Source organism: Arvicola amphibius, chromosome 5 (genome assembly GCF_903992535.2).
Source record: "Arvicola amphibius chromosome 5, mArvAmp1.2, whole genome shotgun sequence".
In the NCBI taxonomy this organism is placed as follows: Eukaryota; Metazoa; Chordata; class Mammalia; order Rodentia; family Cricetidae; genus Arvicola; species Arvicola amphibius.
Window position 1 is genome coordinate 135,493,985 of NC_052051.1, and position 22,601 is coordinate 135,516,585.

At 52.9% G+C, this 22,601-nt stretch overlaps 1 protein-coding gene across 1 annotated transcript; it reads right to left on the minus strand.

The window, feature by feature from the left end:
* Nucleotides 1-450: 450 nt before the first annotated feature.
* On the minus strand, nt 451-16,579 carry Slc6a7 (solute carrier family 6 member 7). The gene is made up of 14 exons (XM_038331022.1): nt 16,547-16,579; nt 11,964-12,147; nt 10,146-10,277; nt 9,796-10,030; nt 8,221-8,359; nt 6,933-7,067; nt 5,981-6,084; nt 5,734-5,858; nt 4,931-5,043; nt 4,728-4,859; nt 4,272-4,371; nt 4,016-4,116; nt 3,322-3,489; nt 451-663 (listed from the first exon to the last, which is right to left on the minus strand). Exons 1-14 carry the CDS (start codon nt 16,577-16,579, stop codon nt 451-453), a joined length of 1,914 nt encoding a protein of 637 aa, XP_038186950.1.
* Between the last annotated feature and the right edge of the window lie 6,022 nt (nt 16,580-22,601).

Sequence of the window (22,601 nt, forward strand, 5' to 3'; positions counted from 1 at the left end):
TCTATATTCAGGACCTTGGAACCCTCCAGGCTTCTCACTACCTGGAACCCCAGGTTTAAAGTCGGCTTGTATGGAAATGTGTCTTGTCAAAATGTCTGAACAAAGATATCAAATATGTTCCCACTGCCCCAGGAGAAAGGGAATTGGCTGCCTGGAGGCTTGGGAACAAGTCCTCTTGGCCATGTGACCTTGGACCAACTCTTCCCTCCCCAGCTTCAACACATCCCTCTGCAAAGTGAGGGCTGAGCTGGACCACTGCACTTTGAATGGACTACATGGTGTATGTGTGTCCATCTAGACAGAGGTCCTAGGAGAGGCAGAGGCCACAAAAAGGGACTTATACTGGGGACTGGCACTGATGTAGTAACCTCCAACTGCCTTTCAGAATCCCAGCAGGAATAGCTCTCCCCTGCGAGGCCCCGGCCAGCCCTCCTGTTTGGTGGTCTCCAGTCACATCATGGACTCTTCCTCCTCCTCTGCGATCTCACGGTCCACCTCAATGGCCGTATTCTCGAAGCTGGTGATGCCTCCATATTTGCGCATGTGCACCATCAGTGGCTTTGGTGATTGGCTCCCAGCCAGTGTGGCCACATACATTCCTGTCCGGTTCTCTTCCAGTGATGGGCCCCAGTCTATAGCAGGCCGACTGGCCTGCTGAAGCCGCTGTGGCAGAGCAATGACAATGGGCATTGAGTGTTTTCCGTGACCAGGTACCCAACAAAGACCTGCCTGTGCCCAGTGGGAATCTGCTCTGCCACTTCTGGACTGGTGGCATTAAGGAACCATCTGTAAACTCCACACTGGGACATTGTAAAGAGGATATAACTAACTGATGCTGAGAATAACATGGCTTCCGAGGCTACGAGACAAGACGCACACATGCCCTGACAAGCATCTAAGGGTAGACTCAGGAGCCCACTCCATCTCCCTTCTGCTGAAAGCCAAATTCAGACTTGCTGGGGGCTTTTATGAAAGAAGTGAAAGCCAGAACAGAGGCAGAGCTGAGGTGACCTTCTTGGACACTTCTCAGAGTCCAGTGTCCAAGAAGGGGGGAACTGATGAAGCCTACAGTTCCAGATCCCCTTCATCCTCTGCCCATCTTCCCGGAGGAAGAGCCCTGTACCTTGAGAAAAAGAAGGGGGCCACTGAGAACTGATGAAGCTCATGGGTGCAGATTCCAAGGGTACAGTCTGTGAAAGCTCTTGGTCTAGTGCCAAGGTCACTGGCACTCAGACTGGTGGCATTCACTGGACGGTTAGAGCCAGCTCCTCGCAAACTTGCCAACAGTTTCTCCTCTTTCTTGGAATGAAATCTGAATGTTTGCCATGACCTCTGTGACCTGCCCTGCCTACCCTCCTGTACTGATTGGTTTTTTTTTTGTTTTGTTTTGTTTTTTTGTTTTTCGAGACAGGGTTTCTCTGCAGCTTTTTTAGAGGCTGGCCTGGAACTAGCTCTTGTAGACCAGGCTGGCCTCGAACTCACAGAGATCCGCCTGCCTCTGCCTCCCGAGTGCTGGGCTGATTGGTTTTTGCCAACTTGACACAAACCAAATAAATCCTTTCCACCCCAGCTTGCTTTTGGTCATGCTGTGGTATGCATGTTGTGTGTGTGTGTATGTGTGTGTGTTTAAGTTTACTTTTAAACACATATATGTGCACGTGTCTGTGTGTAGGTGTGTACATGTCAGTGCAGGTGTCTGGGGACAACAGAAGAAAGTGTCAGACCTCTTGGAGTTGGAGCTACAGACAGTTGTGAGTTACCTGATGTGGGAATTGAACTCGGGTCCTCTGCAAGAGCAAGTGAGTGCTCTTAACCACTGAGCCATCTCTCCAGCCCCGAGTTGTGGTGTTTTAAGGACAACAATAGAAAACAAAGTAAGCTACTCTACACCCTTGGACCTGTCACTCTCCTTCCACTAAATGCTCCAGTCACATGGGCCTCTTTGCTGGCCTCAAACATGCCAGCTGTCCTTCCGTCATGGCTTTTGTCTCTGCTGCTCGCTGCGGGAGTGCTCTCTTCTACGTCACCTCGTCCACCTTGGCATCCCTCTCCGACTCTGACTGCCCTAGCTAAAATAGCATCTTTTATCGCTCTATTTCTGTATTCTGCTTTTCAGTTTGTTCTTTTGAGGGGTAGCGCTTAGCCAGCACTACCAAGTCCTTATTACAAGGTCCCCAAGAGCAAGGATTTAGATGTGTCTGCACACACAAAAAAAAGTCCAAGCCGTGGTTCCTTAGCTTCAGCTGTGGGGCCGTCCTGTACACGGGAGGGTGCTAACCACAATCCCAGCCTATAGTCCTTCTGGTTACCCTCCACAACCACCAAGAGTACCACTAGAAACTGCTCAGGGAAAAACCACCCTCTATAGAAACTCCTGGTCTGGAATTGAGCACATAGCTCGCCCAAGCTCTGTGCTAGGTGTTGGCCCTTTTACTCTTTGTGGTACCTGTTTGGTTGGAAGCACCCAATACAAAGGTCATTCACACTCCACCCTCTCTGCTCCCACAGATATCATCTGAAAGTTAAAGCTCAGAGAAGTCACTTAAGTTGCCCAAAGTCACACATGTGGGAAGTGATGGCACTGGGATTTGAACCTGGACAGGCGCCCTCCTGAACTTTTCTAACACTCCGCTTCTCTGTTCCTTAGTCTGACTGGCTCCTTTTCTCCTCACAGCAGCCTCATCGGCAGTCATCCCTGTCCTTATGGGGAAGGACAGACTAGAGGAACCTGGAGTAGGGCCAATTAGCACTGTTGGGACTCTGGTCATGGGAGGACTCCAGACTCATAATGGCCAGGGTGCCCGGGGCTCAGAGACTGGCAGGATCTCCTGGTGGTCATACAGCATATCTGCTGGCCCACCGTGGGTTGCTCTCTGTCTCTTTCGAGCCCTGTTGGCTCCTGTGCCAATTGCTCTCTTTAATATATTCATTCTGTCCAAGTACCTATAAACACAGCGGGGATCCTGGACACAGAACAAGGGGGACAGCTTATCTTCTGGGGTCCTTCAATGTTGTTCACTGACTCTGGTCTCCAAGTTCATGTCCTGACACCTACACTATCATCAGTGGTCTTTGGATTTGTTCTTCTCTCCAATCCCAACACCACGGCCCCATGTGATATGAGGTTCTGATCATGACCCCAGTCCCAAATGAATCTAGACCACAAGGGCCTCTGCAGGCTACAAGAATCCTGCCAGGCTCTGGATAAGATGTCGGTACAGGTTGGGTTTTTTTGTTTGTTTGTTTGTTTGTTTGTTTTAAACACCGAGGGCTTGGCCACAGGGCTGGAAGACTGTAGGTAGGCAGGAAAGGCAGACTCACCTCCCAGAGTGAGCCCTCCTCTCGAAGCACAGCCACCAGCATGCCAGCTGGGATCATGAGGCAGGAGAGCAGGCCCATGAGGATGCCTAGCAGTTCAGCCCAGGCAGGGAAGCGGTAGCTGCCGTACTCCGAGGGCTGGTACTTGACGATGCTGTACACCAGCAAGGCCTGCAGAGTGGAGACTCCAACATCACTGGTCCTCAATGGGACCCAGAGTATGGCATGGCCTGGTGGATACCTTAAGGCCTGAGAGAGTCTAACTGGGATTTACCCATGATCCTAAGCTGTACCAGAACCGAAGACGGTCCATCTCTGGGGCCTTTGCCAGACCTGGGCTATTGGCCAGCTCCAAGATGACTCAATATGAAAGTTTGTGACAGCCCAGGTCAGACATATTCTAAATCCTGAGACAGCCTCTCTCCCAGTTGCTTCCACCCTATGACCAGCAAAACATACTACTGAGACCCCCTCCCAAGGTCCTAGGAATCAGCAAAGTCCCATCCACTTGCCAGAATAGCTCAGCTCAGAAAACTGGGGCTTGGAGGGGAATGTGTAGGCTAGATCCTTATGCTTACTCCACAGCCCTGGTAGAGGTTCCCTCAGAGCTGGGGCAAGCCAGTTGGTCTAAACACAAAGGGACATGCCCTTGACCTTGGGGCCCCAGCCAACCACCTTCCCTCCCACCCCTGGTTACCAGGAGTGTGGCTGGGGACAGAAACAGCCAGCAAGCCCTGAAGTAGAGGCCTGGCTTGAACCCCAGCATCATGTGAATGTCTCGGCAGAACCTCTGGATGCCTGCACAGGGGAGGAGAAGGAGTGTCCTCATGATGGGTCCCACCGGTCCCTGGGACCCCCTCCTCCACGCCTGTTTCCCTGCCTGACCGCTAGCACAGGGCCCACACCCTGTTCTCTCAGAGGCGTGTCAGCCTGCCTCCCCTGGCCCTTCTCACCATATACCCGGGTGACGGCGAGGCACGTGGTGATCACCACCACCATGAGTCCGAAGCTAGCACTGTAGTCATCCAGAAGCACCAGCCAGTACATGCCCCCCTAGAACACAAAGCACAGCACTGGGCCTCCAGCCTCGGTCTCCTTCTCTGCTGCAGCCCATCTCCTTCCGGTAGGAGGCGAGTGGGAAGCAGCCAGAGCGCCGATCTCCTGACAAAACCCATTTATGGATGAGGAAAAATGGGTTCAGAGAGGGAAATTCACTTGTCTGGAGTCACTCAGCACGTGCACGGTTGAGGTTTAAAGCAGGTCTTTCAAATTTACTCCGGAGTCAGAACTCAACCACAGACCAAGGTGCCTGCCACGGGAAACGGCCTGGTAGGACCGGAAGCAACTACTGCAGCAAACACTGCCCTGCCCAGCTCCCCGAGCTTGTGCGCCCCCTGCAGGTCACTCACATCGGTGGTGAGGATCAGCCCCATCAGGTACATGGCTACGCAGATGAGGCCCGAGAACACCGCCTTCTTGGGCCGCAGGTAGTATGGGAATTCATCGGTCACTGCGGTCACTATGGTCTCTAGAAAGGCAAACTGCAAAGGGTATTGATATCAGTGTTCTACCCACACACATATCAGCGCCCACTCCCATGGGCAAGGCTCACCTGGCTATCCAGGCCAAGAGTCAGAAGCATGAAGAAGAAGAGGAAGGACCAGAAAGGTGACAGGGGCAGCATAGTCATGGCCTGTGGGTAGACAACAAAGGCCAGGCCAGGGCCTGAGCCCAGGACGTGCAGGGTCAGCAGCCTGAAGGACACAATGTGCCCCACTATGCATTCAAATACACAGGGTGGCTTGTGTCTGTGCGGAACTGCTCTCATTTACCACACCCAAGTCCAGAGAAAAACACTAACTGAACACTAACATTCACACCTGGTTTCCAGGAGTCGGCTGGCACACTACAGGTGCCCAGTGCATGGGACCCTTGAATATAAATTAGCAGCCATGCACAAACACACACAGAAACCAAATGTAGCCCCTAATCAGAACGCAGATCTGCACACACTCATTTGTACAGAGAATTCCACCAGCACACATACTTACACTCATCCACTGACACAAGACATGCAGATTCACAGGTCACCGGCACCTTAGGTTCACTTCCACACACACATCTCAACCCGGGACGTGACTTGTGTGGGCAAACAAGACCCAAAAGATAAGACAGCCTCATACAGAAACTCTCTTGCCTCCAGCAGATTGTTCCGTACTCTTGCATACCCATGCATCTACACATGGATGCCCCCACACATGTGCGTGCACACGCATCCTTCCACACACACACACACACACACACACATCTGCGCGTGCACAGCTATTCCCTATCTCACCAGTCTGTGTTGATAGCATGCCCTGTTGACCAGTTACCAGTCACCCAACCAAATCCTCAAATGCTACCCCCACCTACCTGCTTTGGCCACTTGGTCCACTGGCACACCCAGCTCCTGAGACATGTAGCCCAGCACCGAGAAGATAGCGAAGCCAGCCAGGATACTGGTGATGGCATTGCCCAGAGTAACAATGAACGTGTCTCTGCCGGGAGAGTCCAAACCCAAGCCAGGGTGAGCCAGCCACAACCTCAACCCAAGAGAGCCTCCTGGGCAAATGTCCTCCTGAGTTTGGCCCCTGGCACTGGGAAGCTTGCAGGCACTGACCTGTAGATGTTCTGGTGGAATGTGTTGTAGGAGGCAAAGGTGAGGAGACCCCCAAAACCCACTCCCAGGGAGTAAAAGATCTGAAGAGCAGCTTCAATCCACACCTGTGCCAAGGAAAGAGGGACAGGGAAGGCAGGGAGGGCCCAGGAGAAGAGGATGAGAAACAGATTCAGGAATGAGGAATAGCCGGGGTCACAAGTGAGGGCTAGGAGCAGATTCAGCCCCAGCACTTACGATGCAGGACATGGGCAAGTCCTTCCCCTTTTCTGGAACTCAGTTTACCACCCAGGGTCTAGTAGACGGTCTCTATGTCTGGTCCAGTCTTGAGGCAAGGTGTGACTAATGTAAAATTGGCAGCAGATGGTAGCTGAACACAGGCCCGTGTAACCACTTTGCTCCCTACCGGGAGTCAGAGGGATTGGAACTGGGACCAGTTTTTAACTGCGCATCCTGGGCAAGCCCTGTTACCTCTCTGCGCTCCCGGTCCCTTGTCTGTGGTGAAGGATCTAGAATAGTGTCTGCCTCATGGGGAGGCACGGTGAAGGTTAAATCACTATGAAAATAGAGAAGTCTCAGGTACAGTCAACGGTCAACAGTGTCAGCTGTCAGAATCATGCTGTGGTCATCACTGGTATGACATCCCCACCTGGGCTTTGGAGCCAGACAGATCTGAATGAAACCCCAGCAATGGAAACCTTATGCTCATCACTAATTCTCGTAAGCATCTGTCTGTGTGTTTGTGTGTGTGCATGTGTGCATGCATGTGTGTGTGTGTGTGTGTGTGTGTGTATGTGTGTGTGTGTGTGAAATGGAGAAAATAATGACTGCTTCATAGGATTTAAAAGAATAAACGAGGAGACACGGGAAGGGCTGGTACAGTGCTACTGCTGGAGGCTCCCCCCTTGGAGGGTTCCCACCCCTGCCCCCCTCTCCTTTCATGCTCCCCGCTCACCTTGGAAGACAACAGGTGGTGGAACTGGGGGGTGAGATAGAACTGGATGCCCTTCCAGGCCCCGGGAAGGGTCACTCCTCGCACTAACAGCATGAGCAGGATGAGGTAGGGAAAGGTGGCTGTGAAATACACCACCTGGAAGAGGGCAGGTGGGAGTGGCAGAGGACTCCGTACAGCTCTGCCTGACCCAGACTTCATCCCGGACACCCCCCACCTTTTCAACTTTTGGTGGTCCCGAATCAGGAACAGCCACCATTCTGGCCCTGCTCTCTCCATCACCAGCCCAGCTTTCTGCTACCCTGCTTCCAAGGCCCTCCAGTCCTGTTTCTAATACTTCCCCTGATACAGGCTAGCACCACTGGTGGCGAGTCTCCCCCTCCTGTGCCTAGCCGGTACCCCTGTAAGCCACCGGACACCCCCAACTTCTTGAACATCTAGTTGGCCACTTCTCTATCTCATCTTCTGCCTTGATGGTGACCATGGTGGTCCCTCCTCGCTAACAGATGTCCTCTTGCTTAGCCAAGGTCATTTATGGGCTCTGTAAAACAGCCTATTGCCCTTCTCTCTGCCCACCACCTGCAGTGCCTACTGGTTATATCTAGTTTATCTTCACCTGCTAACAGTGGTCCAACTTTCCCTACAAGGGATTCACTTCATGTCCAGCAGCAGGGGCAGGCTCGTGAACAGGCCAAGCCAAACAGATAATCCTTTCCTGCCACAAAGATTGGGTATGGGATGGGTGGGTAAGTTTCAGTAAGCTTGCCTTACCCAATAAGGTAAGTTCTACAAGATCTACAGACTGCAGAAGCAGGTGGAGGAAGCCAATGTGGAAGAAGGCTTTAATGAGAGAGAGGTCAGAGGAGCATAGTGTGGGAACAGCCATGGAACCCCAGACCTACCCATGTCAAAGTTGTCCCCCACGAGGGGTGGGGGGCGCTTTCCAGTTAGTGTAACATCTGGGTACAGGTCACCTGCTACTCCAAGAGGTTTGATCTATAAACCCATCCCATAAGCACTCCACAAGCCCTCACTGAATCTGCAAATTGCCAAGCTCTGGTCAAGGATGCCAACTTGAATAACCTATGGGTATTGCCCAAAGCAGGCACCTAGCCTAGGGAAGCAGGGAGGCCCAGGGTCCCTATTAACCTCCATGCCCTCCTTCCAGCAGAGCCCTCCCCAGGTACTCTCTTCCCCTCACCAGGTGAATTCTATCACCTTCTCAACCTTGGCCAGCACCCTACTTCCTCTCCAGCCCCTGGATCCTGGCCCCCAGCCTCCCAAGCCTCACCTTGCCCGAGGACTTCACCCCTTTGAGGATACAGAGGAACACGATGACCCAGGCCAGCAGCAGGCAGAGGCAGAGGTTCCAGCGAATCTCCCCAGGTTGCCCGATGCCCTGGCTGCCCTGAATGTGCAGGACATAGCGACTGTGGGAGACAACAATCCGAGAGTCCTCTGGTCACCCTGCCACACTCCATAGGTATGGGGGGGCATGTCAGTAGCTTTCCCCCCATGTGATGCTTTGGAAATCCCTCCCTTTTTCTCAGACTGGCTGAGCCCAGCTTGCCTCTAGCTCTCCCCACCTCCTTTGGGGCGCAAATAGCAGGTGTAGGCTTGATGGATCTGGTATTTGCACACGTATACACATGTGTATACATTTACATATGCAAATGCACACCATTCAGGAGCCTGGCCATGGCTATGCTCCCCTGAGACATGGTTCAAGTTGGGTAGACCCACTTCCAAGGCTCCAAGGCCCACAGTCCCTCTCTTTGCCCTTTGGCTCTTTATGGTAGCAGCTCTCTCTAGTGCTTCTCGTGTCCTCTCTCTTCATGTGAATCCCTTGACCCCCTACAAAGCCTTTCTATTAAACTCCCTTCAACTAACCCTTTGGGCAGTGCCATCTTCCCCCTGCCTATACCTCACCTGATGTTGGCTTTGGTACTGCCTCAGAGACCCTTGGCAGTCACAACAACCATGTCAAGTTCTTAAGTTTTGTATGGCATACCAAAACTCATAGGTCATACTTTAGCAGCTATGGGCCCTCTGGCTGGCCTGGACATGAACAAATGAGCAGACCGTGCAGGTCAAGCGAGCTGGGAGAGGGAACATTTTAAGGCATAAACCTATGGGGGAACCCTTGCGGGTGATCCTGTGCAGGGAAAGGGAGGGACTATTCACCCAGGGTCTGGGCTCCTCTAGAACATCCAGGAACAAGACTGAGAGTTGGGAATCTTTAGTATCACCATTTCCACTACTGAGCAAGCTCCTGGCCCTTGTTTCTCAGCTGGGATAGGCTAAGGAGCCCCAACGTCTTCCCGAAGCCAACATTCCGGGGCTCATGAGTGCCTGGCACTGGAATGACAGCTTTAACCACGTTGCCTTGTTTAAACCTCCCAGGCAACCTTCATCTCACCTTGGCTCTTACACTAATCTGAGATGGTTCTAACTCCGTAGGGCCCAGGCTCTATGGTAAGTGCTTTAACAAATGACATAGTAGTGAATTCAATAAATGCTCGTTCAAAGAACGGATACATGAGAGAGTGACTGAATGGACAAAGGTCTGATGAAGCCGGTGTGGTTATCACCCCCACTGCAACAGTGGAAGAAACGGAGACTCTAACATGTCACTTTTGATAATAAACATCACTCTCATTAATAAATGGGCACCTACTAACCCCTCACCCCGGAGCTAGACCACAGTTCTCATGCACTCTTTCCCGCAATCTGCACAGCCACCTTCTGAATTAGTCACGACAGTTGTCCTGTTCTAAAAGTAGCTGGCCAGGTAAGGAGCCTCCACAGGCTGGCATAGCACCCCCTCCTCCTGCCCACCCTCAGGGGCTACCCCAGTCCCACTGACCTCCAGTACTCCTCGCTGGGGCTGACGGTACTGCTGAGGTTAAGGGGCAGCACCCCATTGCCATCCCTGGGGCCTCTGTGCTCCAGGCAGCGCTCTGTATTCCACCAGTTGCCACAGTGCTCCCAGGGCAGGTTGCTGGTGAGGGAGGCGAAGAGGTAGAAGAGGACATAGGCGATGATCATGTTGTAGTAGATGGCCACCAGGCCTACAATGAGCAGCATGGCCGCACCTGCACCTGGAGAAGGGGAGGGACAGCATCACCTCTCTGCTAGAGCCTGAGAGGAGGGCAACTTCTCCCCCAGGGTTCCTTCCTGCTGGCTCAACAAAGCCAGAGATCACCAAGGCCTTACCTTTGAAGAGGGGGCTGATTTTCCAGACAGCCAGGGGTCCCAGGCTGGAGAACTGGCCCAGGGAGAGCTCAAGAAAGAAGAGGGGGATGCCGCAGATGGCCAACATGAGGAAGTAGGGAACAAGGAAGGCTCCTGCAGAGAGGTAGCAGATAGGGGTGGGAGTCAGGTAAACTCCCCCCAAGGCCCCACCGCTGTCCCTTGACAGCAGCCACCTACCATCCACCTGTGGGTGATGGAGCACGTCTCCCAAGAGTCACTGAGGCTGGGGGAGCTAGTGGGTATTTACACATTTCTGTAGCTAGAGAGCCCAGGAGTGGCTGGGCACAGAGCAGACACTCCAGAAGCACCTGCTGAGTGAGTGAATATGTGAAGAGTGGATGAATGAGCTATCTTGCCAAGAGCGCCAACTCTGCACCTCCAGAATCGTCTCCAGTGGTCCCTTCCTCATGAATGCTGCCTCAGACGCTCTGGCTGACACCTGAGATGTCATGGGCCCTGCAGTTTCCTGGGCCTGGCATCCTTCCTCTTCTCTTCGCACATAGACAGCCACCTCCTTCAGACAGCTGCCTACTACCAGCTGGCTCTGGAAGGGCTGGAATCATACAGCTAGCCCTCTGCCCTCCTTCCTGAAGAGATGTGGGTAAATATCCCGAGTCACGCCCATCACTTTCCTTGCAGTTCTGTATATGGATTCATTCAGGTGATCGTGATTTGTTGTTTTTGTTTTTGAGACAGGGTTTCTCTGTGGCTTTGGAGCCTGTCCTGGAACTCATTCTGTAGGCTAGGCTGGCCTTGAACTCACAGGGATCAGCCTGCCTCTACCTCCTGAGTGCTGGGATGAAAGGTGTGCGCCACCACCACCTGGTCAATTCAGGTGATCTTCTAAGAGGTTCTGGATGGCTAAACCCTTCAGAGCAGAGTAATTCTGGAAGTGCCTATGTCTGGGCTCCCCACCCCAACTTCATGGATGAGGGCTGCTTGTCTGAGGAAAAAGTGAGATCAACACACAGAAAGGATAGGGGAGCAAGGAGTAGGGGAGGGGAGAATCCTGGGGTTTTGGAGGCCTGTGGTGGGCTCATGATTTTGCTTGCTATAGTGTTACCTGAGTTTCTCTTTGCCAACACACACTTCTTAACAAGTTTGGGAGAGGGATTTGGAGCTATACTAAGAGCACGTAGCCCTGGGAAGACAGTTGGAAGGTTGAATCTGCATCATGCGACCTTGAACAAATAACTTGATCTCTCCAGACCCCAATCACCTCAGCATTTCCAAGGTGCCTACCTAGTAGGGTTGTTCTCAGGGCATGAGCAGGCACCAAGCCCAGGACCTAGCCCCAGCCATTGTTGATGAGGCTTAGAATGTTAACCTGATGGAGAATCAAGGACAAAGGGAATCACTTGTAAAATAGCATAGGTCTTGTGTCTGCAATCTGAATGGAAAGAACCAGGAGAGGAGACACTGAAGATTCTAGAGCGGGAATGGTGGGTGGGGCAGGGTCTTGGAGGAGGCGTGGGAGGGGACAGGAGACAAGGCAAAGCGTATGAGTAGTGACCGTGGGTACTACACTTTCCACTGTGAGCTAGTGGGAAGCTCCTCCTGGCCACCAAAGAGCCTGGGAAGCAGAAGGCCTCAGGGAAGAAACCTGGGTCTCATCCTGGGGATGGCAAGGCAGGAGGAGGGGCTTGGTGATGAAAAGGGACAGGCAGAGTAAGCTCCTTCCTCCTACGTTTACTTCAAAGGTCACCCGATAGCCCCCCCCAACACACCAAGTCTTGGTCTGTCACCCCAGCTACTCCCAAGAGGTCCCCAGACTCATACCGCCTCCATTGGTGTAGGCTCGGTAGGGAAACCGCCAGACATTTCCCAAGCCCACGCAGTAGCCGATACAAGACAGCAAGAAGTCCAGCTTGCCCGTCCAGTTGCCCCTGTCTGCTGCAAAGTCCACATCCAAGTCCACATCACCCTGGTCACTGGGAGTCATCAGCAGGTCTGGGGTGACAGGCTGCCAGGAAAAGGGAACAAAACAAAGAGGGAGGAGGATGAGGCCAGAGTAAAGCTGGGAACCCAAGCCCAGACTGTGGAATTGGACAGGGCTGAGTGGGAGATGCTCTATCAGTTCAGATAATCAAGCAGTTTCACCTGGATGCAAGAGGTTCTAGTTTGGAGATCTTCAGGGACCACCAGGGTAGCTCAGGCCTTGGGAAACTGTCTGGCTTCATCTTGGCCAGCAGAAACAGGCCAAGGATGATCCAATTTTAATACCATGGCCAACGATGATCTTTGTGACGGTCATCGTGTGTTAGTGATCACAGCACTAAACTTTCTACTCATGTCACCTGAGCTAACTACTCATCCACACTCCATTCCAAGCATGAGGAAAGCCGAGGCTCCAGGGGGGTCATGACCTACCTGAGGCTTTTGCCTGCTTGGCTGTTATGAGAGCAACGTCTGGCACCCAGCACTCATGAGGCTAATGGCCCAGTATTTACCCACTTGGAGGTTATCTCCATCCAGATACTGGGGCACCCAAGGACAGGTGGGCAGACTGCAAGGTGTTCTGGAAAAGGGGCTCCAGGGGGACAGAGAGAAGAAACCAAGGGTACTCTTGGTATGGGAGGCAAAGGACTTGACTGAATGTGGGTTCCCTGAGGAAGGCATCCAAATTTTGTCTTGTGGCTCAGAGAGCCTAGCAGGGACTGTGGGTTTCGCCTGCACTCAGAAAGAAACCTCTTATGCTCTGTCTCAGAGAGTCAGAGTCCAACTATTATTAATGGAGAGGAAAATGCAGATGAGAATGAGGTCAAGTGTCCTGACTGTCTCCTTCCATGATCCACTGTGGTTGGCGCGGTCCCCTAGGTACTCTCTCTGTGGCTGGGGCTAAGAGGCGGAGGTCAGCTCCAGACGCTTGGGATCTTGGCCCCAAAGAACACAAGTTGGCCTGTTTGTGAGTTATTCTGGTCTGGGCATCTTGGCCCCAAAGAATGCAAGCTGGCCTGCCTGTGAGTTATTCTGGCTTTAGTACCTGAAGAAAGCTCTGAGGTACCAGGAGGACCACCTAAAATTCAGAGAGCAACTCCCAGGAAGGAACGTGGGAGGGGGTCTGAAGATAGCAGCTCCCATTGCCTCTTTGCTTTTGAAACTCCCTAGTGCCCAGGAGAATGGAAATACAAAGCAGACCAATCAGTAAATATCCAGCCATGGTGTGTACCACAGGAGAAAAGCACATGCCCTCAGTTTCCTATCCTGGGAAATCCTAGGAACCAGGACACCGATTTTGGTCCATGCTCTATCCTAATACACTGTGTGACCATAGTCTTCTGAGCCTCAGTTTCCCCATCTAGACAATGTGGAGATCATTGTTTCCAGAAACATATCCTTTGAGATGCTCATAGGCATTCTGTGGAAGAATTCTCTAGTCAAAAGCTGGGTTAACACAATTTAAAATGTTTATCTTCGCTTGTAGGACCGGACAGCTTATTTAGTGAGCCAGGCCATTCCAAATAGGGATTAGAATGCAATGTTCCTAATTTCTGTTTTAAAAAAGGGTCTCAAGTGCTGGTACCTTCAGAGGTGTGAGTCTAGGCAGTGTCAGGGAGCCAAGGTCTTCGCTAGAGGCTCACAATGACTGGGGGCCAGGTAAGAGCCTCCCCAGGGACTCAGCCAAACCACAGACTAGATGTGTTTTCTTCCTAAAGACTTTCCACCCAAAATAGATAGTGACAGAGGAGGCTTCACTGGGCACTGGCCACATGAGCATTACTGATGAAAGGGGAGCCGGGGTGTGGCTCAGTGGTGAGCATCTGTCCTCATATGCCAGGCCTGGCTTCCATCCCTGGAAAGAGAATAGAGGTGAACGAAGTATCACACAGCTGGAGATGTCTGCTGTAGTGTCAGGCTGGACAGTGGCTCCTGCGGCCGCACTGAAATTGCAGGCTTGGGGTGACTCAGTGACAGTAGTGTGACCATGGCAGCAAGCGTGTTTGTGGTTAGGCAATGGTGTCAGAGACAGCCTGGTGTGATTGTGGGTGATGGTGACAGACAAAATGAAAAAGGTGTTTTAAAACTAAGATCCGTGGCGGTTTTCCGCTGTGGCCTAGGACAGGCTGTGGTGAGGGTGACAGCAACTCCCAGGCTTAGTTGAGCTCCTCCTTCCCCACCCTCCCCTGCTCTCAGGCTGCCTCTCTAGTTGTGAGAATCAGCCTTTGAGGACCCTCAGGCTTGTACAGGAAGCCTAAGAGGGAGGTGATGTCAGCCAGCTACCCTTGTCACTAGGGTGCAAGGTAGGCCTGTCACCCAGAGACACCCTGCCCCTTTCAGGCGGGCTGACAGGAGGTCCCAGTAACAAGGCTCTTCTGATCCCCTCAGAGACGCTGCCCTTTCCACACACAGAGCAGTCCAATCCGTTTCCATGGCGACGAGAGTTCTAAGAGCAGAAGGCTGCCAACTGGTCCCCCACTTCCCCCAATCAGAAGGAAGCTTGCTCCTATTCTAGGGCCAGGGGATGGGGGGTCCCCCAAAGCTGAGCCAATCAGGAACCTACATGAAGCCCTAGCCTCACCATCAGGTGAATAGCAGGAGGCTTTGGGGATGGTCCAGGAGCTGCAGACAGCCAAGTAAATGGGGCAGAGCCAGAATCTACCTGGCTGGCTTTCCTTTTCCACCTGGTTGGGAGCTCCCGCTCCCCACTCTGGATCATTCAGGAACACACTTCTGAGCATGCACCTGTACCCCCTCTTTTAGGAACCAACAGATATGGGTCCCCACTCCCAGACATCAGGAGAAGGGGGCTAGGAGAGGGAGTACTTCCAAGCCTGGAGTGGGGGGAAAATCTACCGTCTTGGAAAGACAAAAGGCATTGGGGAATCCCACTTCACGGCGGAAAGCAGAGCTCCAGAAAGAAAAGGGAGGGGCCCAAGGTCAAATGGCAAGTCAAGGGCAGAGCTCTCCTGAGACCAGATCCCCACCCCAGCCCAGCCAGCTGCTACTCTGCTCACCCTTGGCATTGCTCACAAATGCCCTCTTCTATCTGAGTCATGGGGGGGGGGTTCAGCTCTATTCTGCTTGTTCTAGGTAGCTTCTACTTCCAGGTAAGTCGTGAAGCACTTCCTTCTATGCCTCAGCTGCCCCATCTATAAAATGGGCTAGTGGAGTCTAGTGCATGGCTCAAGGAGAAGAGACTGGAGAAGCTCCTATGGGGCACTCAGCAAGAGCTTCCTACTGCATGCTATCACGTGTGGCTGTGACAGAGAGGGGAAGAGGCTCTAGTGGGAAGAAAGAGCAAAGAAGAGAGAGAGAATCCTCAGGGGAATGGGGACAAGACCCAATATGATCCAAGAGACCACAAACGGCTTTAAGAAGTGACTCCTGTCAGCCAATAGAAAAGACCCAGCTACACCAGTGTTTCCAGGCCTGGGAGCATAAAAACAGAAATCGTGAATGAAGGCGTGTGTGTGTGTGTGTGTGTGTGTGTGTGTGTGTGTGTGTGTGTGTGTGTTGTGATAACAGCAGCCAGCCCCGGTAAAGTCTTTTCCATTGTAGAGGCCCTTTCCCATTTATGGCATCTCCACATCTCACACAACCCAGTGGGTGAGGGGTTTGTTTTCTCCACACGGGAGATGACTGGCTGGAGAATGAACCTGACTAGTCACCACCACCAAGTGGCAGCTTCCGAAGCAGTACTCAGGAGTTCTCTTACCCTGTCTAGGGCTGACTCTTTAAAGCTAGTCGCCAGAAAACTTACCTCAGTAGTCCCCCTCCCCCACAAACAACTGGGAGGTCCAGCATGGAAGGTAGAGAGATCCAGGTCTGCCTGACATCTCTACCGCTACCCTACCTCCTAATTTTAGGTGCCCAGGTCCCACCCTTGCCTCCCTTCAGTCCCGATCACGGACTGCCTGGGGTCTCTGCAGGGGAGAGGTAGTCTCAGCAGGAAAGGGAAGGCTGCAGTGAAAACGGACAAGGGAGGCGGCAGAGGGACCCGACCCGAGTCCTTAGGACTGAAGTGGGTGTGCTGGAGGCGAGGGAGGCCCTTGGGTATATACAGCGTGTCCAGGAGAGGCCAGGGCGTGATACTACCCCAGAAGAGCTCTGTAGTGCCTAACGCCCCCACCTTGTCAGGCCCTGGTAGAACAGATGAAGAACGGAAAGAGGGGGCCGTATCTGACCCCAGCCATCCATCCGAGCCGCCTGGGGCTGCAGACACCTGTTTGCAGATGGAGCACAGTGAATCTGGACCCTAGCTCTACACCGCGACCCACCAGGGGAGATCGTGACCCCGCCCCTCCCGGTAATCCATTTTGGGAGGAGGTTCTCTAGCCTTGCGCGCGCGGCGGGTGGGGGGATCTCTTTGGCCCGTCTATCCTCCCAGCCTCCGGCAGGTGCGCTCCGCCCTCGTGCCCTACCTTGCGGAGGTGAGCTCCCTGGAGCTTCTTCATCTTGGAGAACTGGCGCTGGTGCTTGCTGGAGCGCAGAGAGCCAGCGAGGCAGGCGGAGCGCTGGTCCTACCACCGCTGCGCCTTTGCCCCCCGCGGCTCCCGCGCACCGGCTGAGGAGGGCGCAGGCGCTGCCGTGAGGCCGCTGCGGGCGTGGGGCGCTGCGAACGCCCTGACTCTCTCTCTCTCTCTCTCTGCTCAGCGCCCTATGCCGGGGAGACACCCAGACAGATCCGATGACGGACAGACGGCGGCGGGGGGATGCGCGCGCCCCCGCACGCAGAGATGCGGATTGGAGCGGCCGGAGCGGGTGGGGAGGGGGGTGCGTGACAGAAACCATCGGCAGCAGCTACGGTCTCCTGCGTGACCTTGGGCAAGTGACTGCCTTCTCTGGGCCTCCCTTTCATTAGCTGGGCGAGCAGAGACGCAGGCAGAGTGCTCCTGAACACTAATATTCATGTATGGAGTTCCAGCACACTACATCTTCTTTGCTGATGACCTTAAGTTTCTTACCTTACACTTTACTGGGCTGTAAGGAACTCAGGGAGGCCATACAAAACCACCAGCATGGAGCTGCCACACAGTAGGCACTCAACTAAAGCTGCTTATTACTAACTGACTGTTGCTGATTGTCTATCAGTACTTATCCAGTACCTTAAAATGATCCTGGCCTCATCTCGTTTTCTCAACCTAGAGAGGCCCGTGTTAGTTCTTCTGTTTCACAGGTGAGGAAATTAAAGGACAGGTAAATTGGTTACTCCAGGCCATACAGTTAGTGTGTGACATCAACGACAGAGTCAGGCTTCATAGATTTCCCGTAGACATAGCAGCCCTCAGCACTACTCCCGGGATGAAAGTGTAATAGGGAGCTTGGGGGAGGAAAAGGACAGGTAGGTCTCACCGTGCTGTGGCGGCATGTGATGTATTGATAAACCAAGTTCCTGTCTACCAGCACTATGGCCCCAGGGCCACGTGTTTTATCTGTGACTAGGGCCATCAGCCAGCAGGTATCTGGCTGAGCTCTCTGAGCGCCTGGGCATCTTGTGAGCCTTCTGCTAGGATGGGGAAATAAGAGCCGGGCTATCTGAGCAATCAATGCACTAGGAGAAACCAGACATGGCAAATCCCTGGCCGAGAAAAGTGCCCCCGTCGGACATTCGCCATTCGCGTGTTTGCCGTCTCCAGCAGGGAGAGGACTTCAGGAGATGGCAGGATCTGGGGTTTGAGAAGAGGAGAAAGCTCCAGAGTTCCTGAGCTGGGTGGAGGGTCCACCTCGCTTTCCCAACTTCTGAGCTATTCCTACCAGAGTCTAACCAGTCAAGGCTTCCCTGACTTAGGAGGAAGGAACTTCCCCCAGCTGCTTCTGCCCCTAGGAACCTCAGGAGGCCAAGATGGGCAGAGGGCATTTCCTGAGCCCTGCTGTATTATGATGGACACTCATGTCTAGTATTCAATTATTAATTCTTCTCAACAGCCCCAGAAAGCAGGTATGTGTGGAACAAATTTTATACATGAGGAAACTTGCTCAGAGGAATGATATCATAGGCCCAAGACCTCAGAGAATCTCTGGGCTTTGGGAATACTTGGAGTAACTATGGCCCTGTCTGGGGAGGAACAGAGGCCTGGGGCTCAGGAAGGAGGCTCATGCAGGTTCCCCCTCCTTCTCCTCCTCTCCCTTTGCCACTGGAAACTGTCATTCCTTTGGAAGGTCCAGAGGACTTCGGGACAGGGCTGGGGTGAGGCCATTGACTTTGGATGCCAGAATACTGGCCTCTTTCTGGCCCCTGAACAGCAGCACCTGGTTGGAAGTCGGGGGCCAGACTGAAACTTAGCCTTCCTTGAGCAAGTATGATGACCACTGAGCTTTGGCGATAGTCACTGGACACATGGGGTGCAGGTGGGCTGTGCCCATACTTTCCAGATGGGGAAACTGAGGCCCAGAGAGGGCAGGACTGGCAAAAATCACTCACTTAGGGTGGGGCAGAGCCACACCTGGAATGCCGAATGTGAGCCCATGCAGGCAACACTTCCTGATAACCTCTCTGCCACCATCTCCCTGTCACCAGCCTTGGGTGGGGGAAAAAACAAAACACTAAGGGTTTCTGGCAGATGCTGCAGCCGCATCAGTCATTCTACCCCCCCCCCTGAAGCCCCAGCTTTGCAGTCACACAATAAGCAAGGGTTCAGTAACCAGACAAGCTTGACTGTCCCCTATCCTGAGGGGCTCGGATGCTAACACCCCTTAAATGCTCTTCCCCTGCCCTCTTCTCCCCGCCCCTCCCTTTCCTTCTCCAGGCACGTCTCCTGGTCTCACCACAAGCCAGAAGTGAAATGGAGATGTGTGCTGATTTCAGGAAAGTGTTAGATGGAAATGTACTTCCTTTATTATATAGGGAGATATTTTTAAGTGCATATAAATAAACATTTTTAATTTGCTTAAACGTTCGGATTTTGTCACCGTAGAGCATGTGTTTTGCTACGCGAGGAGTGGGGACTGTGAAAACCAAGGCTCCAGACTGCCAGTCCATCTGGTGCAGAGGGGAGGATGCCCTTCTAGAACAGCCCGGCTGACCGGCCGGCCGGGATTGCCCTCTAGGGCCGCTCTGGTGGGCTGCCCGTCTGTGTCTCCCCATCGCAGGCCAGGCTGTTTTTCTGATACTGAAGACTTCCTCCAAGTTTCTGCTGCCAGGCACACATAACCCCTCAGGTGCTGGAGCCCGCCTCTTCCAAAGCTTCCAACCTGGAGTCTCTAGAACATTCCTGGGGCCTCATAGCCCACACCATACTTGTGGCAATTGCTAGTGACTTAGTGCTTCCACAGGACAAGGGTTCTCAGTGTGGAGCTAGGGTTCTATGGATCCAAGGAAACTATATACAAAACAGTGCTGCTGTGCTCTGTTTTTATTTGCTAGCACCTGGGCTAGAGAGATGGTTTAGCAGTTAAGAGCACTGGCTGCTCTCTTCCAGAGGAACTGGGTTCAATTCCCAGCACCCATACGGCAGCTCAAAACTGTTTAATTTGCTAGTGCCTTAGAGGACCAGCCCAAGCCAGGTCTACTATTGGATTCTATATCCCCAGCAGCAGCTCGGGATTGGATTCTGTCACCCAGCAGAAAGGAATGTATAGCTCCCCTGTACAAAATAGCACCTGCTGTCCCTAGAGGATGGCTGGGACACCTCCATCTCTGGGGTGGTTGCAGGGTCTGATGCAACCTGAGGTTTGTTGCCTTAGTCACTGCTACACCCCTCAACCTCTTCTGGAACTTATGTTTTTTTCTGGACAAGGTGTTAGGTTCTCCAGGCTGATCTTGAACTTACTATGTAGCCAAGGATGACCTTGAATTCTTTATCTTCCTGCCTCCACCATTCAGGTGCTGGGATTATAGGCATGTGCCACCAGACCCACAGTCCTGGAGGTTGAACCCAGGGCTTCATGCATCTCTACCTCCTAAGCTATATCCCCAGCCCTCCAATGGAATGCTTTTAGGTGACAGGAAGACCATAGCATGCTTGTAAACATATACAGGACATGTATATGTTTACATGGAGTTCAAATACCAAGGGGTAGGTAATCAACATCCAACCTTCCAAGCTTCCATGTGAGTGATCACTGCCTGCTGGGCAGAGGTTTTCTAGAGCTAGGGCCTCATCTCCTCATGGCACCAACTGACCTCAGGGCTATAGTGGTTGGGACTGCAGCCAAGCATGCAAGCATCTCAAGTGGGTGCAAAGCGTATGCCGAGCCTGTACACCTCAGTCCCAAGAATAGCTGCTTTAGCTCCCTTTGACAGACGAGGAGACCCAGAGAGCCTAAGCACATCTTAGCTTCCAAGTCTCATAACCTAGAGGCTGTCACACTGGAACCCAGTGTGTTACACTCAACTGTCACACTTAACTCCAAAACCTGATGCTCCAGTCAGTCATGGAGAGGTCATGGCCCTTCAGCCATGAAGCTTCCAGAACTCCCTTGTATGTGTGGGGGATGGTCACAAGCACTAGTATCAGTTTCCTGGGTTTGAAGCATGAGGAACATTGTAATCCCAGCATTCTGGAGGCTGAGATAGGAGGATCAATTTTTGTTCAAGGCCAGGCTAGACTATATGGTGAGTTTGAGGTCAGCCTGGGCAGTAAAAGGGCTCAACAGATAAATGCATTTGCTGCAAAATTCCATTTACACCCAAACCAACTGGCGTGGAGCAGGAAATAGGGGCCCAGAGAGGGGAAGTAGTTACCCTATGGTCATGTGGACCAGAAAGCTAAACTCACAGCCGCTACCAGCCTCTCCCCACTCCATTCTTCTGGTGCCACCTGATTTCTGCGGCTCCGATGTCAACTGCTACAGGAGGCCCTGTTGTCTCCCCAGTGGATGGCAGGAGAGAGAAGAGGCTGGTGTGTTGGGGCTGGGAACACCTGTGCACTCTTATCCCAGGCCCAGGAGCAAAGGGCAAAGGCAGGCAGGCTGAGCACACTTTTTATGACCTAGCCACCTCCCAGAACAGTAAACAGAGGGGCAAGCAGCTGGCACCAGAACTCTCTGGGCAGAGAAGGTCCTAGGTAAGTGATTCTGCCCACCTCTGGGCAGAAGGTGAGGATAGAGTCCCCTCCCAGAAGCTTAAGGACACCCTACGTTCCCATTGCACTGTTCCTCCTTCCCCCCTGGACCTGACCAGCACACAGGGTCTTAGCTCAGCACTGCCTTCCCCAGGAAGACTCCTAGGCCTCTGGATGCGCAGGGAGCCCATCTGCATTCCATCCCCACACACCGCACTGGTTCCTGCTGCGTCCAGAGCAAAGTTCTGACTGGTCCTTATCTTTTTATATTAGCACCACTATGCATGTGGCACTCTTCCCACTGGGCCAGGTACCTCTTGGGGAAAGGGCTATGCGCTGCTTCCCGCCAGGCCTGGTGTGCAGAGTGCAGTGTGAATTTTTTCACAATGTTTTTCAACAGTGTTGCAAGAAAAGCTGAACTGAAAGCGCCAGGATGGGAAGGATTCTGAAGCGCTCACCGAAGACTGGCGTTCCTTCAGCCTCAGACCTGCCTTGGCAGGGCCCTGTTTGATGGGTCATGGTTTTTTGTTGTTTTTCGAGACAGGGTTTCTCTGTAGCTTTGGAACCTGTCCTGGAACTAGCTCTTGTAGACCAGGCTGGCCTCGAACTCACAGAGACTCACCTGCCTCTGCCTCCTGAGTGCTGGGGTTAAAGGCGTGCACCACCACCGCCCAGCGACTGGTCGTGTTTTAAAAGTGACTTTGTTGGGGGAACTACAGAATGGGAAGGTAACACAATCATGAGGAAAGGATGATGGTGATGAAACTTTTTATAAAATTCCTTTAATGCTATGTATGATTTTTATAAATTGTTTAAAGGGGAAAAACTTATTTCTGAACCTGCATTCAAGAGATTTCACTCTCCCTAACCCCTGTCCAGTTGTGAGTTCCCCATGGCCTGGGGCCTCCCTGGGTGTGATGGACAGTCAGTCTATGGGGAGGTGGGCATGGGCAGGTGGTAGACTCTGTCTAAGTCTACCCTGAGAGGCTTCCCTTTCATCCATAGGCCTTCCTGGGGTGCTAGGGAGGGGACAAGTTCTGTCTCAAGAGTAGGGACCGATTGCCCAGCCTTTACCTCGGGCCCAGTCCTGGTAGCTTTGAGAGCACCTCCAGGCTGGGAAGGGATAGAGCATGGGGTGTGAGGGCAGGTGGAGGTGAGGTTGCAGGTGGAGACAGGTGGGAACAGCATCAACCTTACACTTCACATGTGAGTCTAGACCCATGTGTGCCCCTTCTCTCAACACTGACTCCTCTCCAGGGCCAGTCTGCTCCATGCAGCAGCCTCCCAGGAGGAGGAGGTGGAGCCTCAGTCTTATCTGGACAGATTGTTGATCCCTCTGGATCTTGAGATAGCTCCAGGTGACTGAGACCTCTCAGTGTGCCCCCCCCATCACTCCATGGCCTAGGACACAGTAGCTGGAAGAGGTCCTTGTCCAAAAGGCTCATCACATAACCCAGCCAAGGGAGGCAGGGAG